At 40.6% G+C, this 14773-nt stretch overlaps 2 protein-coding genes across 4 annotated transcripts in view; one reads left to right on the forward strand and one right to left on the reverse strand.

The window, feature by feature from the left end:
* The window catches only part of git2a (G protein-coupled receptor kinase interacting ArfGAP 2a), a 15984-nt gene extending 10325 nt beyond the window's left edge, over positions 1 to 5659 (reverse strand). For all 3 annotated transcript variants that reach the window (XM_029439603.1, XM_029439602.1, XM_029439600.1), the window contains exons 1-8: positions 5319 to 5659; positions 2157 to 2290; positions 1752 to 1864; positions 1501 to 1606; positions 1325 to 1411; positions 792 to 922; positions 613 to 707; positions 292 to 337 (exon numbers count right to left, since the gene is read on the reverse strand). In XM_029439603.1, the coding sequence (XP_029295463.1) occupies positions 292 to 337; positions 613 to 707; positions 792 to 922; positions 1325 to 1411; positions 1501 to 1606; positions 1752 to 1864; positions 2157 to 2290; positions 5319 to 5370 (764 nt within the window). In that variant the 5' untranslated portion in view covers positions 5371 to 5659. The remainder of the gene's footprint in view (positions 1 to 291; positions 338 to 612; positions 708 to 791; positions 923 to 1324; positions 1412 to 1500; positions 1607 to 1751; positions 1865 to 2156; positions 2291 to 5318) is intronic.
* A 577-nt stretch (positions 5660 to 6236) lies between these two features.
* ankrd13a (ankyrin repeat domain 13A) lies at positions 6237 to 14768 on the forward strand. Its single transcript, XM_029439596.1, has 15 exons — positions 6237 to 7177; positions 8111 to 8246; positions 8574 to 8698; positions 8792 to 8837; positions 9156 to 9299; positions 9396 to 9585; positions 10800 to 10866; positions 10978 to 11059; positions 11175 to 11236; positions 11324 to 11454; positions 11589 to 11746; positions 12166 to 12297; positions 12401 to 12561; positions 12686 to 12750; positions 12883 to 14768. Exons 1-15 carry the CDS (start codon positions 7070 to 7072, stop codon positions 13079 to 13081), a joined length of 1806 nt encoding a protein of 601 aa, XP_029295456.1. The 5' UTR covers positions 6237 to 7069; the 3' UTR covers positions 13082 to 14768.
* The last annotated feature ends 5 nt before the right edge of the window (positions 14769 to 14773 follow it).

Raw genomic sequence — 14773 nt, forward strand, 5'->3', positions numbered from 1 at the left:
TTTGGAATTAGAGTTGTTTGCAATAACATATTTATATATTTGCAGCAGTAGTGTTTGGCAACGTCAGCTACTTTCCTTTCCTTTAACACAGATAGTAGATGCTGCAGCTATCTCACCAGCATGTCAGAACAGGCCTCAGAGCAAAAACACAACCCTGAACAACTGCTTCTCTGCACTCGCTTTGCTGGCTCGATTCAAATTAAGCCCGTTCACTTAGACGCACGTTTATTTACAGACAAATCCCTTAATATCGACATGCGTCATGTTGACTTACAGCTTCTGCTTTCTTACCTGTCCGCCATTTGTGGAACAATGAAGTGCTGGCTATTTTTATGATCTGAAAAGGTACAACAAGAATGTTCTGGATGACTGCCAACAACATCATCTATACTTATGGGAAATGTAAACATTTTGTATTAAGCATGACTTAAGTATAGTAATAGCAAATTCTAAACAATGAGCACTTGTTTTTATCTGCTTCTCTATCTCGCTGAAACACTAAGTCACTCATTGTAGTTGCCAAGTAGAAACTCCAACCGACACACATGCACATATTCTTTGACCCATATCTTTTAAGTCATTTCAATATCAGATCTCTCCCTCTCTTCATACCTGGCTTTCTCCCACACAGGTAGAATGCCAGTCGGTCGGTCAGTTCATACTGAATCTCCACCAATCTGTCTGCCAGGTCATGGTGGCCAGCTTCCCTACAAAGGCACATTTAAACATTATATAGTACTTCTCATAATATTTTGTCTTTGAATTATAAAAGATTATTGAAAATAGCTAACCTTGCATAGTCAATGGGAGTTTTGGCATTGCTGTCAGGGGCTCCTGGATCTGCTCCATAAACAGTTAATAGTTCAGCCTGAGAAACTTGTCCTGCCTTTGCAGCGACATGCAAGGGAGTGTTTCCTTTTTCCTAGAGGAGAGGTTGATTTACAGGACAAACCACTGTGATTTAAATTCAACAGCAAAGTAAATGCAAAGATTAAAACTAGAGGGATTACACCAGCCGCCACGCGAAAACGGGGCAATGGCCCCTTCCCCATTTCCTACCGCCCCATATTTCCGGCGCCCTTGCTCTGACCACGCCCATTTTCCAACCTTCATTTTGATCTAAACTACACATCTGTGAAGTTTTGTGATGTCACATCAGGCCAAGGGCATAAAAAGGGGGCTTAAAGTTTGTGTGTGTGTGTGGGGGGGGGGGGGGGGACACACACACACACACACACAGACACAGACTCACAAGCTGAAGACAATACCAGTGTCGCTGTCCCGGCTCGTATTTATGGTTTTAAATACAGCGGATAAATCTTACCGGGTGAAAGAAATTAGCTTGTGCTCCCAGGGATAGCAACCGCAAACAAGTCTCGAGATTCCCGGTGCGTACACTTGAGTGGAGTTGCTGAAAAAAACAAAAATAACTATTACTATGAATTGATTAAGCTTAACAATAAAGCTCTTACATCCCAGTGAGGAGCCACTTCTCCTCACCTTGCTTAAGTCCTTGGCTGTCGAGCTGTCGTCTTCCCGGCAAGGCATGCGATGGACAAATGCCAGCATTTGATATTTGGCTTTTATAAACTCTGATTTGTTTGGGCTTTTGGGACAACATGAAACACGGAGGTTCAAACAGAAGAAAAGAGGCAATTAGTGAGTCAGCGGAACACACTGAAGTTCAACAATCTATGTTTTGTTCTTTGAATTAACATCTACATGAACATTTTCAAACAATAATGACTCACTGCAGTTTGTCCTGAGGGTTGGCCTTGCGTTTTCCACTCATCACAGACGCAGGGTCCAGAAGAGAGTGCTCCCATATTGAATTTGCACCGTTGCTGTATAATGTCTGAACCATCTAGGATACAATGTAAAAGAAGCCTGTAAAATGTGTCCCATTGATTTATACTGCTGACTTTAACAGTTCCCTTTCTATATTTGGACAAAATCAATAAACCTCAGTGGGATCTGATGTACAACTGATCACTGCTGGCAACAGATGTATCTTGAGCAAAGATAGAGGCCTGCTGAAGATAACGTGATCTCAAGGCATGTTCGGAGAGAAGATTCAGCCTCGTGAAAAACATGAAACTTCACGGCCAGAAGCATAAAGATATGTCGCTTTACACAAATACATTTTGTATTATTACATGTAGCTGCGTTGAAGACCATGGTGTGTGCATCAGGTGGCGGACTTGCGAGCTGTGTCGACCCAGACTTCGATGAACGCTGCAGCACTCATCGCAAATCAACACACCCCTGTTCACCGAGGCCCAGCGCGGTTCTGAGAGAAGAGACAACCGAAAAGTGAAAATCACAACACCTGCAGTGATCCAAAATAATGACTCACCACTGTTTAAAGATGCCATTTAGGGAGGAGCTAAAAGGTACAATGCTGTATCCTCCGGCTCTCGCAGGTTTGATCTGCTCTAGCTTTATTTATAGGTAGTCTAAGATGAGTTAGAAATGTATTATAAGTCATATCCTCTTTTCACATTTAGTACCATTATTCAAATCACTGACATGCTAAGTTGTAGCAGCACACTTCTCTTTTTTCAGTTCCTCTGACTGCACTTAGAGAAACTTATGGTATCAAAACTGTTAGAAACAGGCGCTTAAAGAATAAGGCTGCCTAATGTTCTACTTTTTTCTTATCGTCAACAAATCGCAGAAAACAACAATTAATAGATCCTACTAACACTACTGTATTGTCTTGGTAGCCAAAGCCTGATACAACTTATTGTTCTGTGCCTTCGACCTCCATTGTTGTCCAAAGACCCACCGTCACACATCAGTGAGCCACACTGGTGTACTAGGTGTATTATCATTTGTTAAACTTGGGTATAGTAGTTAAACCTACTGCTGGCAATCTATGGCTAAAAATAGTCCCTAACAAATGCACTATTTACTTCTGCATGAGTAACATTTGCTGAAATCTGTCTTAATTAAGATTACATGGCCTTGAGACGGAGTGCCACACACAGGAAAGCAAACGCAGAAAGTCCTGAGAAACAAAACTTGTTGTGTTTTTTCCATGAGATTTTTGTAATGCCTGTCTCAGACCACTGGAATAATCATTTAGGCTAATATGTAACATGAACAGCTATCACAGTGTAGGCCACTAATATCACAGGCTGCCAAATTCTGATTAAAACTTTTATTATCACAACATGCCTGGGAGAGGCTTTCAAGTACCAACACAAACTCAATCGAACTAGAATATAGAAAGAAAAGATTAATGCCAAACCACAGTGGGCTTTCATGGGCATTTAAGGCCTTTTTGGACCCCAGACTTAGGTGAAGCCATGCATCGTGTAACAAGGAAGTGAAGACTAGCAGTTGTTGTTTGAAGCACATCAACCTTATTGTTAAGTAATAGAGCAGCTTCCTCCTTCAAAACGAAAACAGGCAAATGCTGTCACTACTTTTGGTGCTGCATATTCAGGAAATCCATATTTAGAGAAATAGAGACATAGTGCACTTACACGATACCGTATACTCTGTGACCAAAATATATATATGTGTGTACGTAACCTTGACCTATTTAGCACACTTCATGCAATACAAATGTCACACAGTTGTTCCGTCTGCCATTTATACGGAGACTCTTCTGAAAGCGAACATCTGAAGACCAAAAATACAGAAAATTCATACGATACTCCGATAAACTGCTAAGCAGATTGAGTGGCTGGCACTGTGACAAGACAGTGAAGACTGTAAGTGTCTAAGCAGCAGCTGAGGTGTAGGAGGAACAGCTGCAGGGGTTACTGGTCAGATACTGGCACCTGGTCCCTAGGGTTGAGAGTCTCCTCCTAACTTACTCTCCACCAAGAACTGAGAGTTGGTGCTGACATGCCTCTTTTACCCTTTCCTCAACAAGTGCTGCTAAATTTAATACCACATCTTGAAACTCTAAAAATATTCACAGCCAACAACTGGTAACAGCCGTATGGAAGGGCAATCCAGGCCAGCTGCTGTGGAGACCTGAGGGGTTTAACTAGTCTGAACGACATGGTGATAGACAAGGTACTAAAACTTGAGTATTGCTGAATTCTTTTGAATACTTGTTATTGGTTTTCTTGTGAAATAGGAATGTAACCAAGCGTAAGATTTCCAAAAAAATACATTTAGAAAAACAATTCACGTCCTACTCTTACAGTATATCACATTTATAATATACTGTGATGCCACAATAGAAACTAAATCTCTTCTGCATTGAAAGCAGTCAATTCACTCAGCATCCTGTTTTGCTTCCTGTGCCTTCTGAAAAACATCACGTCAGTTCTATACAAATGGGACTTCTGAAAGTACCTCACACACAATGCACCTACTACATGTTCAGCTTTCACACAGTATGTTTGATTGAAAAAGCTTTATTCAAACGATATCTCATCCCTAATGCTAATACCAGTATTTAAAAAATACATTTCTGTTAAAAGATGCTGGTATTACTGTGATTACATATAATGAACACAGGATTAAGTTCCCTTCATTTGGTCGAATAAATCTCCTACCAATAACTACAGAGTGCAGTCACAAGATCAATCTGACGGACATTTTCAGATTTGGCTTTAGGATGTACAAATGAAGTTTTATTTGTGCAATATCTTTTCACTTTTATGTATTTTTTAAGACAGACTTTCCACAGTTAGGACCAGTGGAGGGAACCATTAAGACTCTTTTCATTCAGTAGTTCCTCAACACAATTAGTTAACTCAGTCACACATTGTCAACATGGGATAGGCTTCTCTTTTACTAGCAAACCCCTATGTGTTGTACAAAACTAACCCTGACAGGAGAGCACTGTACCCATTGACTTTTTATGAATGATGCAGTCATCCTAGTGAGAGATACAGAGCAGTTTCCTGCTGATCTAGGATGAGATTTCATAATGGATGATTACATTTCCAATTTGCTGCAAACTTTTGCATGCCAAAGAGATTGAATCATATACATATATGGTTTGATTCCTGTGACGAAACAACTGTGACATTTTATTGACATACATTAGAAATGCCTGCCTGATTATTTAAAGCAAGTAACACCGGATGGAAACATTTGAAAAGACAGCTGCCTAAGGTCTAATTGCATCCTCAACCAGCTATAACGTTAGTGTCCTGTCAAAACAACAGCACACTGCATATCTAACTTACAGTAAAGAAGAAAACAGCATGGGCCAGCACTGATAATCTGATTTAAACCAGAAGAGCGAAGTGCAAGGCTTTGACTTAACGTTACTTGGTGGACCAAACGTTAGTGAATAAATAACAGTTAACAGATAAACATTGCAGGGATGGTGTGAATTTGCTTACCTGGAACATTGCAATCAGCGCAGAGCTCAGTGTTTCGTATGCGTTTAGACATCCTTTGCTCAGGAACGAACGCCTTTTAAAATGAGCAGAGTATTATTTCCGTTGCGTTATGCTAACCATTGATTACTCTGTGGGGATGCCTTCCGCGTTAGCTACACCTAGCTAATTAAAAACAACCCAAACAACGACCTGCTACTTCATTTAACTGTTGCTAGCCTTTTCGTTTTGGCCAGCGTTTCTGTTACAACCATTATAACGTTACCCCACAAGAGTATGGTACAATGTCTGCAAGTTAGCTGACTTAGCACCTGATTAGCTAACTCGCCTGTGCCCGTTTGGTAGTTTACTCTTCAGTCGGTCTCTGGTAGACAGCAGGACTACACATAAGAAGGACTACAGAGCTCGAGCGTTCCCAGTGGCAGCTGCGACTGTGACCTCAGGAGTTGGGCACTGTGCCCAGAGTCAAGCCTCTCAGGAAATACACTTCTCCCCAACCTCAGTGACTCTTTAGCTTGGATGAGAAAATCCCATTCGTGTCCATGTTTTTTACAGCTGCAGTTAAGAATATTACATAAATATACTCAATATGTTTGGTGGAGTTTGCTGTGGCTTTTTGGGCGGTACCAGGCGGTACACAACCTGATAGATTAAACTGAGGGCAAATACACAAGAAGGTGAGTTTGATCTATGCACCTTCGTGTCACGGTACAAATGAGTACTTTTTACAACAAATACTAGGATGACTCAGACTGGATTTCCATCCAACTGCGGTCAACTTTTACAACACCGATCGCACATTAATACCACTACTGCACTTTTACTTAAAATAACTCGAAAACAACAACTCATCATTAGCCTATTGCACAACTGAGGTCAGCCAGCATTGGCCAACAGACCCATCATTGTATGGTTGTTAAAAACAATTTATCAATAGAACAGCAATAGGTATGCATACGTTAATAGAGCAAACCGCCACTGTCCTATGATATCAGCTGATTATGTCCATTGATATAGTTTAAACACAACAAGGTTCGTTAAGCACATATATTACACCGTGGTACGCTGGCGGTAAAGTCTCAGCTTTTCAACCTCTCAAGTCTCTCCCCGAAACGTAAAACCGCCGATCTCATTTCGAAGTGATAGGTATAACAGTCAATTTATTGTCTGGATACAACATTTAAAATGTGTTTTAAAATGTTTTGTTTAAATTGAATTATTCAACGTATAAACGTGCACAAAAGTGTGACACAGAATCCCGTTTATATAGGAATTATACTTTTGGTTGGTCGCTTGGCAACCCCCATGTGTAGATGTTGAATGGTTCCGTCCAACTGGAACTGACTATTTCTTTTTTTCTACAGGCGATGGCTTTATTTACAAATTATGTTTTTGTCGTGTATTAACCGAATAAAAAATTCGTATTACACATAAATTAAGTTCCGTTTTTAGGGGTAAGGACAGTGGTCCTAATTATATTGTATTATATAGATTGTGAGTCTAGTTCTATGTAGGACACCCCTGTCATTATTGGGTACTGCTCCTGGCACTTCCTTGTTCAAAAGTTTTATTTAGGGAAAGGCTTGGTGAAAAGTTGGACACCGGTTTGGATATTTCGACGTCAATTATTAAGGGCATGGATCATATTTATTGTACATTATGAGATAACTAGCGTGTAGCTATCGCAGTTTTCCCATGGCTGTAATTATTAGAAGCTGGCTAACGTTGCACTGAGCGGCTCCATAAAGAGAAAGATGTCCACGGCTAACGTTAGCGAAGACGTCCGAGTGAAGTTTCCTCTGCATTCAGCAGTGTGGGAAAATGACTACAGGACACTGGAAGAACAAGTAACGTTACCACAGGTAGGTGAAACACGGAATATGTTTTGAACCTTCACAGCAATGCTTGCTAGCTAGATGAAGCCAGGAGTGAGCTGTTAATTCATCCGGAGCCATCCAGTAAAAGTAGGCCAGTCGTGTTGACAGATGCTCTGATGCGCCACACACAGATAACGTTTGACATGTCTATGTGGACATTACTAGTCACCGATCAACAGGTTTGGAAGTTTACTTTAAAAATGTATTCCACTACATATTGAAATCCGGTTTCCAGCTGTTAATTTATGCTACTAACCCAATGCATTAGGATTACTCAAACACAATATGACTAATGTTAGATATTACAGCATAATAACTGCTTTACCAAATCAATGTATATATTTGTGTCGTATTACCTGACAATTTAGATTGTGCTATTATTATTATTATTATTATTATTATTATTATTATTATTATTTAATTATTATAAAGAGTTTTATAGTGGTGATTATGTCTTGTCATCTTCATCAAACATGCTGCTGAATAATCCACCAAGTATTACTTATTTTTCAAAATAATCTCTAATCTCCTTGTGTTTTTAATATTGTGTATTGATGCTATATAATTACTAGGATCCAGTCTCTATAACTATTACTACCCAGTAATGCTGATCAATAACACATTTAGCTCATGACTCGTATGAGGACCAGACATGATGCAGACTTGTCAGAGTCCTGACTACTTCAAGTCATTACCAGTGACCGCCTCAATTTAAAGTTGTAAAATGAGTTGTGATAGGAAGGCCCTCAATTACAAGTGAAGCAATATTACAAGGCCGGCATGACCTTTTGTACCTATAACAGGTTGCCATGTTAATGCTGCAGGATTTAGTCCAACTGGGTGCTTAGATTAGATTTTATTACACAACTAAAGGTGCTGGAGAAACTTAAAATGTGGTTATCTCCTTGATTTTCTCAGAATGATGTAGAGGCTGTGGATCCCAGAGGCCGGACACCTCTGCACCTGGCTGTGTCGCTTGGGCACCTGGAGTCAGTGAGAGTCCTTCTGAGACATGGTGCTGAAGTGACTAAAGAAAATGGCATGAATTGGACAGGTTAGTAATAAAACTGGCAGCATAATGTATACAAAAAAATGCTGTGAAACCATGAATGCTTCATTCCCTTGTCTTGCGGAAATGCTTTTTGATGATCTGTGGGTTGTTTGATCACTTAGAGCCCTTCTCACATTGACTTTTACAGCATCTGCTGTTAATGGTAAAAAAAAATCCATATCCACTCCTCTGTAGTGAAACCGTTTCACTTTCCATAGTTATTACTGTCATTGTTGAGGTTTTTTAATGGATACTTGTTGCTCCTAGGGAACAGATGCTGTTCCCTTAAAAGGTTTAGTGGTTTGTTTATAATTGTCTCTCTCTGTGTAGCGCTGCAAGAGGCAGTCAGCACCGGAGATCCAGAGATGGTTCAGTTAGTGCTTCAACGCAGAGACTACCTCAAAGCCTCCACTGCTCTGGGAGGAGTGCCTGAGCTGCTGTCAAAGATCCGAGAGGTTTTACTCTATATATTTCCCGTTGTTTTGTCAACCATCAGTATGTGTGCCTAGCAAACAAAATAATTCCTCTGTCTATCTTTTCATCTACAGTCTCCAGACTTCTATATGGAAATGAAGTGGGAATTCACCAGTTGGAGTACGTTCTTTTTGTTTGTATTTGTGGAAATGTATCATAAAAGTAAAGTGTGTGCAGAGTGACCTTTTCCTGTAGTACAGGCTGCTTATCAGCAAATCAGAATGCCAAAGAAGAAAGTATCTACTGTTTACTGTATCTAAATTCTGTACCCTGCAATAGAATATCTGCATAAAATACATAATATTTCCCTGTCTAGAGGTTTCATCAGGTTATACAGGAAAAACAACATACCTGCCTCTTGAAAGCATTTGTTTTGGTTTCGTAATGAGTGTTGACTTTTTTTCATGTGCGGGACATTCATATGCTGTTGCTTCACAGTCCCTCTTCTGTCCCGGGTTTGTCCAAGTGATGTTTGTCGCATTTGGAAAAGTGGTGCCTGCCTGCGAGTGGATGCCACTCTTCTAGGCTTTGAAAACATGACTTGGATCAGAGGGCGCAGAAGCTACATCTTCAGAGGAGATGGTGTGTGTGCCTTTAACTCTCTTGCACACAAAAAAAATAGTTCTCTTTATACTATTTCTGTAAAAATAATTTATCCCCGATTTTGTATTTTTACAGATTCATGTGCAGAGTTGATGGAGGTGAACCATGACGATGAAGTCGTGGACACCGAACGCTTCAACATATCCCAAGAAATCGAGGATGTCACGCTCGAGTCAATGCAGCCAGCTGAACAGGAAATTGCCAAAAGGTTGACCACCCCTATTGTCAACACCTACTTGGACACCAAGGATATTGCTTTTGAGAGGCAAGAGTCACATTTTTCTGTTGTCCTTTTTCTCACAACTAGCATAGATCTAACTTCCAAGAACAAACTCCACAGTGGTGTCACCGTGTCACTTTTTCAGAGTTGACATCTCGTTGCTTTTTCACACCGAGTGTGGTTACTGTGTAAACCAGGGGTGTCAGACTCATTTTAGTTCAGGGGCCACATGCAGCACAATTTGATTTCAAGTGGGCCGGACCTGTAACATCACAGCATAATAACCTTTAAATAACCACAACTCCAAATATTTCCCTTCATTTTAGTGCAAAAAAGTACATTCTGAAAATGTTCAAACTTAATCTTTTTACTGAACATTATGAACAACCTGAAGTTTCATAAGAAAAAAAAGGTGCAATTTCAACAATATTATTAGTTTATCATTTACACATGTGCATTACAACTTACAGATCACAGTGTATCTACAAAGGCTTTTACTTTATGATCAAAACAACTATTTTTTTACACTTTGCAAAGTCATCCCGTGGGCCAGGATTGGACCCTCTGGCAGGCCGGTTTTGGCCCGCGGGCCGCATGTTTGCCACCCCTGGTGTAAACACTGATACCATTAGGCTGATTAATCATTATTTTTTGCACTTTCCAATATCATTCTGGAATCTAATTGTCTAACCTGCAATATTTACACTGACTTGTTCGTTCAAACGTTGACTGACTGTTCACCTTCACTTTTGAGTGAGCGTGTTGTGTAACCCTCCGATCTAACAACTTACAATAGATAATAATGTGAGCAATTTTGAACTAGGAATGTTAGTCGTGTTTCTTACAGTTGACATTTGGACTTGTCAAACACAGGTGTAACATAAAACATTAGTGATGTCTGCACCTCAGATAGCTGTTCAGTGCCACAGCCTTGATATTCTGTGTAGGGGCTCAGCTGCGTATTGAACCCCATCGTTAATGTTATTAATTACAGCTGTGCTTCTCCTGCTCAACATGTTGAGCTGTTACCATCGCTGATGAGAAATGATCCTTCTTATTGAAGCTAATAAATAGTTGATTAAGGGTCCACATCTTAAAATCAACAACCTAACAATGGACTGCAGCGCTGCTAAATCCTCTAAGATGAGAGAACAATCGCATATTAGTGCACATGATTTAAAAAGGAGTTAAACTATCCCATATCCATTGTTTGTATTCTCTCTGTAATAGTGTTTTTCACAAATTACGATTTTTCACAGGAACAAGTCGGGAATTTGGGGCTGGCGAGCTGACAAGACTGAACTGGTCAATGGATTTGAATCAAAGGTTCACATAAGTTTTATACATTTTCTTTTCGTTACAACTAAAGATTATTGCCACTTAAAACTGTGGAAGCATTTTATAATATATGACTTTAGATTGTGGTTGTTTTCTCAGGTTTTCAGTGTGAATAATGTAAATGTGGTAATCAGGACAAGGACAGAGCATCTCACAGACGAGGAGAAAGCCAGGATAAAAAGTAGGTGGAAAATATTCTTCTATATTACGATGTAAATGTTTGTCCAAAATAATAACAAAGCTACATTTGATGGAAACTGAACGAAAGGGCTTAAGTTGAACTTCTTTGTTCAAAGGTGAAAGGAACGTCTTGGAGTCTCTGCTTGGGACTGTGGAGCAGCACATAAGTGCACAAGGGGTAAGAAGTACATCCAGTAATTACATTAAAGTTAATCCTTTTGTTCCTACCTGGTAGCTGATTTGATACGAGTGCTCGACTTTATAGGACCTGACTCTTGAGTATGCAACTGCCACCAATCCCACTGCCATCACTCCAGAGGAATACTTTGACCCTGACTTTGACCTGGGGAACAGAGACATCGGCCGACCCATTGAGCTGAGCATTCGAACACAGAAGTAAGAAACGCAGCTTTATGGCCGCACAAAATGATACTTTATTCTTCATTACTGTTTGTTACCTACATCAATACATTAGGTTGTGTGCACATGTTGAACATCATGTTTCCTTTTTTTAATCTCGTCTCACGCAGGTTCAAAGGTACATTGTGGATGAGCGAGGAACATCCTCTGTCCCTGGTGGAGCAGGTGACGCCCATTATCGACCTCATGGCTCGGACCAGTTCCCATTTTGCACGTCTGCGAGACTTCGTAACCCTGAATTTTCCTCCTGGATTTCCTGTTAAAATAGGTATGTGACATTCCTATACAAGTTCAATAGAAACAAAGCTCAACTGAGGGAAAGGACCTGAAAGTATCTAAGTGGCAGACATGATGAGAGCTGGTTGAATTCTCTAATGGCTAAAGAAAGGTGCTTCAATGCTTCCTTTATTACTTCCTTTATCATAGGGTACACTTCGTCCATCCTCTATGAAAGGAAAGGAGTTAATGCCATGCCGTCGTACAATTCCTTACAGCTATATTTAAAGCGACGCACCTTTTCAGTCGTCAATAACATCCGCCGTCGCTGTTTAATTGTTCACTATGGATAGATTGTAAACATCCTACTTAGGCTGTAATTCTATTTTGGACAGGAATCCTTACTCTGGTCTCCTTACCCCTCTAAAGTCCGTTCTTACAACTAATCTGTTGTGTTTTCCTCTGTTGCAGAGATTCCCTTGTTTCATGTGCTGAATGCCAGGATTACATTTGGTAATGTTAATAAATGCAGTACTGAAGAGGAGGCGATCCCAACACCAGTAGCCACGCCAACATCCTCAGGAGAAGAGGAAGAAGCTGCAGGTAAGAAACGCAATCAGTTTAACCATGTGACCGTATTTTTAAGATGATCACATGTCCGTCATCTATTCCTAAACCGCTTCTCTCTTTGTTTTCATCCGTCCAGCACTGCCTCCGTTTCAGGTGTGTCCTACAGTGTTTGATGTGCCCGCCAGTTACCTGCGCAGAGGAGGCAGCCGACACACACCCATATCCAACAACGACGAGGAGCTTTTGCAGTATGCCATCCATCAGAGTCTCCTGGAGTCTCGGAGAGTCCCGGGCGAGGTCGGAACAATCGTCACTCAGCTCTCTCGCAAAAACCTCGACACACATCTGTTATCATTTTCCCGTGCTCTCCTTGCAACTTGTTGCATCCTTTTAAATGCCTCTGATGTTTGTGTCATTGTAGGAGGGGATGTTGGAGGATGCTGAGGCGGACTTTACTGATGTGATGCCCAGTAGCCAGAGTGACAGGTAGGAACACAGGTTAACTTTGCAGTTACACAATCACATGTGGTAAAAGGGGATTTAGATGACACTTTATATCTGTCCAAAAAGCCTCAGAACAGAGCTGGATTTCACTTCCTCCTGTCAATGCCATTCTAGGAGTATCCCAGAGGGGGTGCTAGTGGAATTAGCAGACACCCCCAGCCCTGTCAGCTCTCCCTCTGCATCAAGCGCCGACTCGGAGCTCCGCCTGGCCATGGAGCTCTCTGCACGGGCTCAAGCGGAAGAGGACAGGATGAGGAAGCAGGAGGAAGAGGAGCTGGAGATGATCTTGCAGCTATCACTCACCGAGAAGTAAAATGGATAAGAGGGAAAAATAATAATACAACCTTTCCAGATCGAGAAGCAACCACCACACCTCAATTTTCCTCCCTAACCACTGTAGTCATCTATGCAAGCGCAGGTTTCTTTCTGTAGCAGATCATTCTTGCACTGGCAATATCAGACTGTCGCTATCCAATATTTTCCAAAAGGTATTTTTGGTAAGAGCATACTCCTTTATATATTTCTATCTCAGCATCTCCATCCTCAAGGTAATTCATAGACTCTTTCAGATCATTTCAGGTCGGTTCTACTAATTATTTATTTTCTATCCAAATCAGAGTCACAGCAGCAACCTGCGTTTGTTGATCACATTGTTGTCCAGAGTGAGGTCAAATCAGTGTAATTAAGGTTCTGTCAACAAGATGACTCCTCTAGGTGACTTCCTGTAGTGCTGGCACTCAAATGTGCCACTTAGGGTTCAAAGCACTGTTAAGTTTATTTCCTTTGTACCAGTCAGTCCCTGTTTTTTTAAGTGGCTAGAATGAAACCAGCCTAGCCCAATTGAAAACTACTAGTACCCTGGACCTGAAGGGACATGTTTGAATGTTTTCACTGTAAAGTCTTCCTAGTGAGTCACTTTGTTGAGGGCCGTGAGCTCATTGAATAATGTAAATCTCAGGGTTTCAATTTTACACATTTATCCTTCACTTTGGAATTAGTTTGTAAGTATTGGAAATTGTAGCCTGGTAAATGTTTCTTTGGTGTGAAATGGTAACACATGCATATCTTCCATATAAATATGAATTCAGAAAGTTGGGTTCATTTAGTCTGAAGTTCATAAGTAAACGCATTTTGTTGTACTTTAGGAATGTACAGTCTACAGAAGCATGTTGCTGTGAGATAAACTTTACATCGTAACATGGTAACGCAACCGCTCTGCTGAAACAACGGGGATTTAACAGAATTCATGAGGAGAATGAAAGTATTTTTGTTAACTGTGACTGAGCAACTTCAAGGATTATCACCTCAGTTCAAAGACGCAGTAGCAGAGAATCAGCCCGTCTGTGGATTTGCAGCCGTCATGCAGTTCAAACGCAGTCACACAACCAAATGCTGCAGAGATTATTCCGATTCCTCAAGGCATGCTGTTAGCCTTTAGTAGCCACGAACAACTCTTGACCTCTGAGCAGAAGAAAAGACGGAACAGACTCTTAAGATCAAGCTTGCCCGCCATATGTAGGATTAGTTTCTTCAGCATGTGCCAAGGAATTGCTTTGTTCTGACGACGCTTGGTGGGGGAGAAAGGTGATTTATTTGGTGCCACTTAGACTAAACTTCTGAACAAAAAAAAAATGTTTTTGTAACTTTTAAACCAAGATGAAGAGGTTTCAGTTGTACCCGGGTGATGCTGCGTAACATGCATTAACCACTATAGTTGATTTCACTGACAACCCACCACTTATCAAAGGTCTCTCTGCTTAGCTGTGCCTGACTTTCAGGGGCTGCAGCTGAAAAAACTGCTTATTATATAACGATCAAATTTTCAAACTGCTGAACAGTCGACTTTAAAAAGGCTCGCTTTGGTTCATTTAATGCAGGTCTTTGTAATGCACCGTTCCAGCTGCAACGTTTTTTTTTAATGTTAAAATTTTAAGACATTGTCTTGGTTTCAAAATGTTTCTAAAATAAAAAGCACTTTATTTCCATGAGGACTAAACTGACTTTG

The sequence above is a fragment of the Cottoperca gobio genome, chromosome 9 (assembly GCF_900634415.1).
Source record: "Cottoperca gobio chromosome 9, fCotGob3.1, whole genome shotgun sequence".
NCBI lineage: Eukaryota > Metazoa > Chordata > Actinopteri > Perciformes > Bovichtidae > Cottoperca > Cottoperca gobio.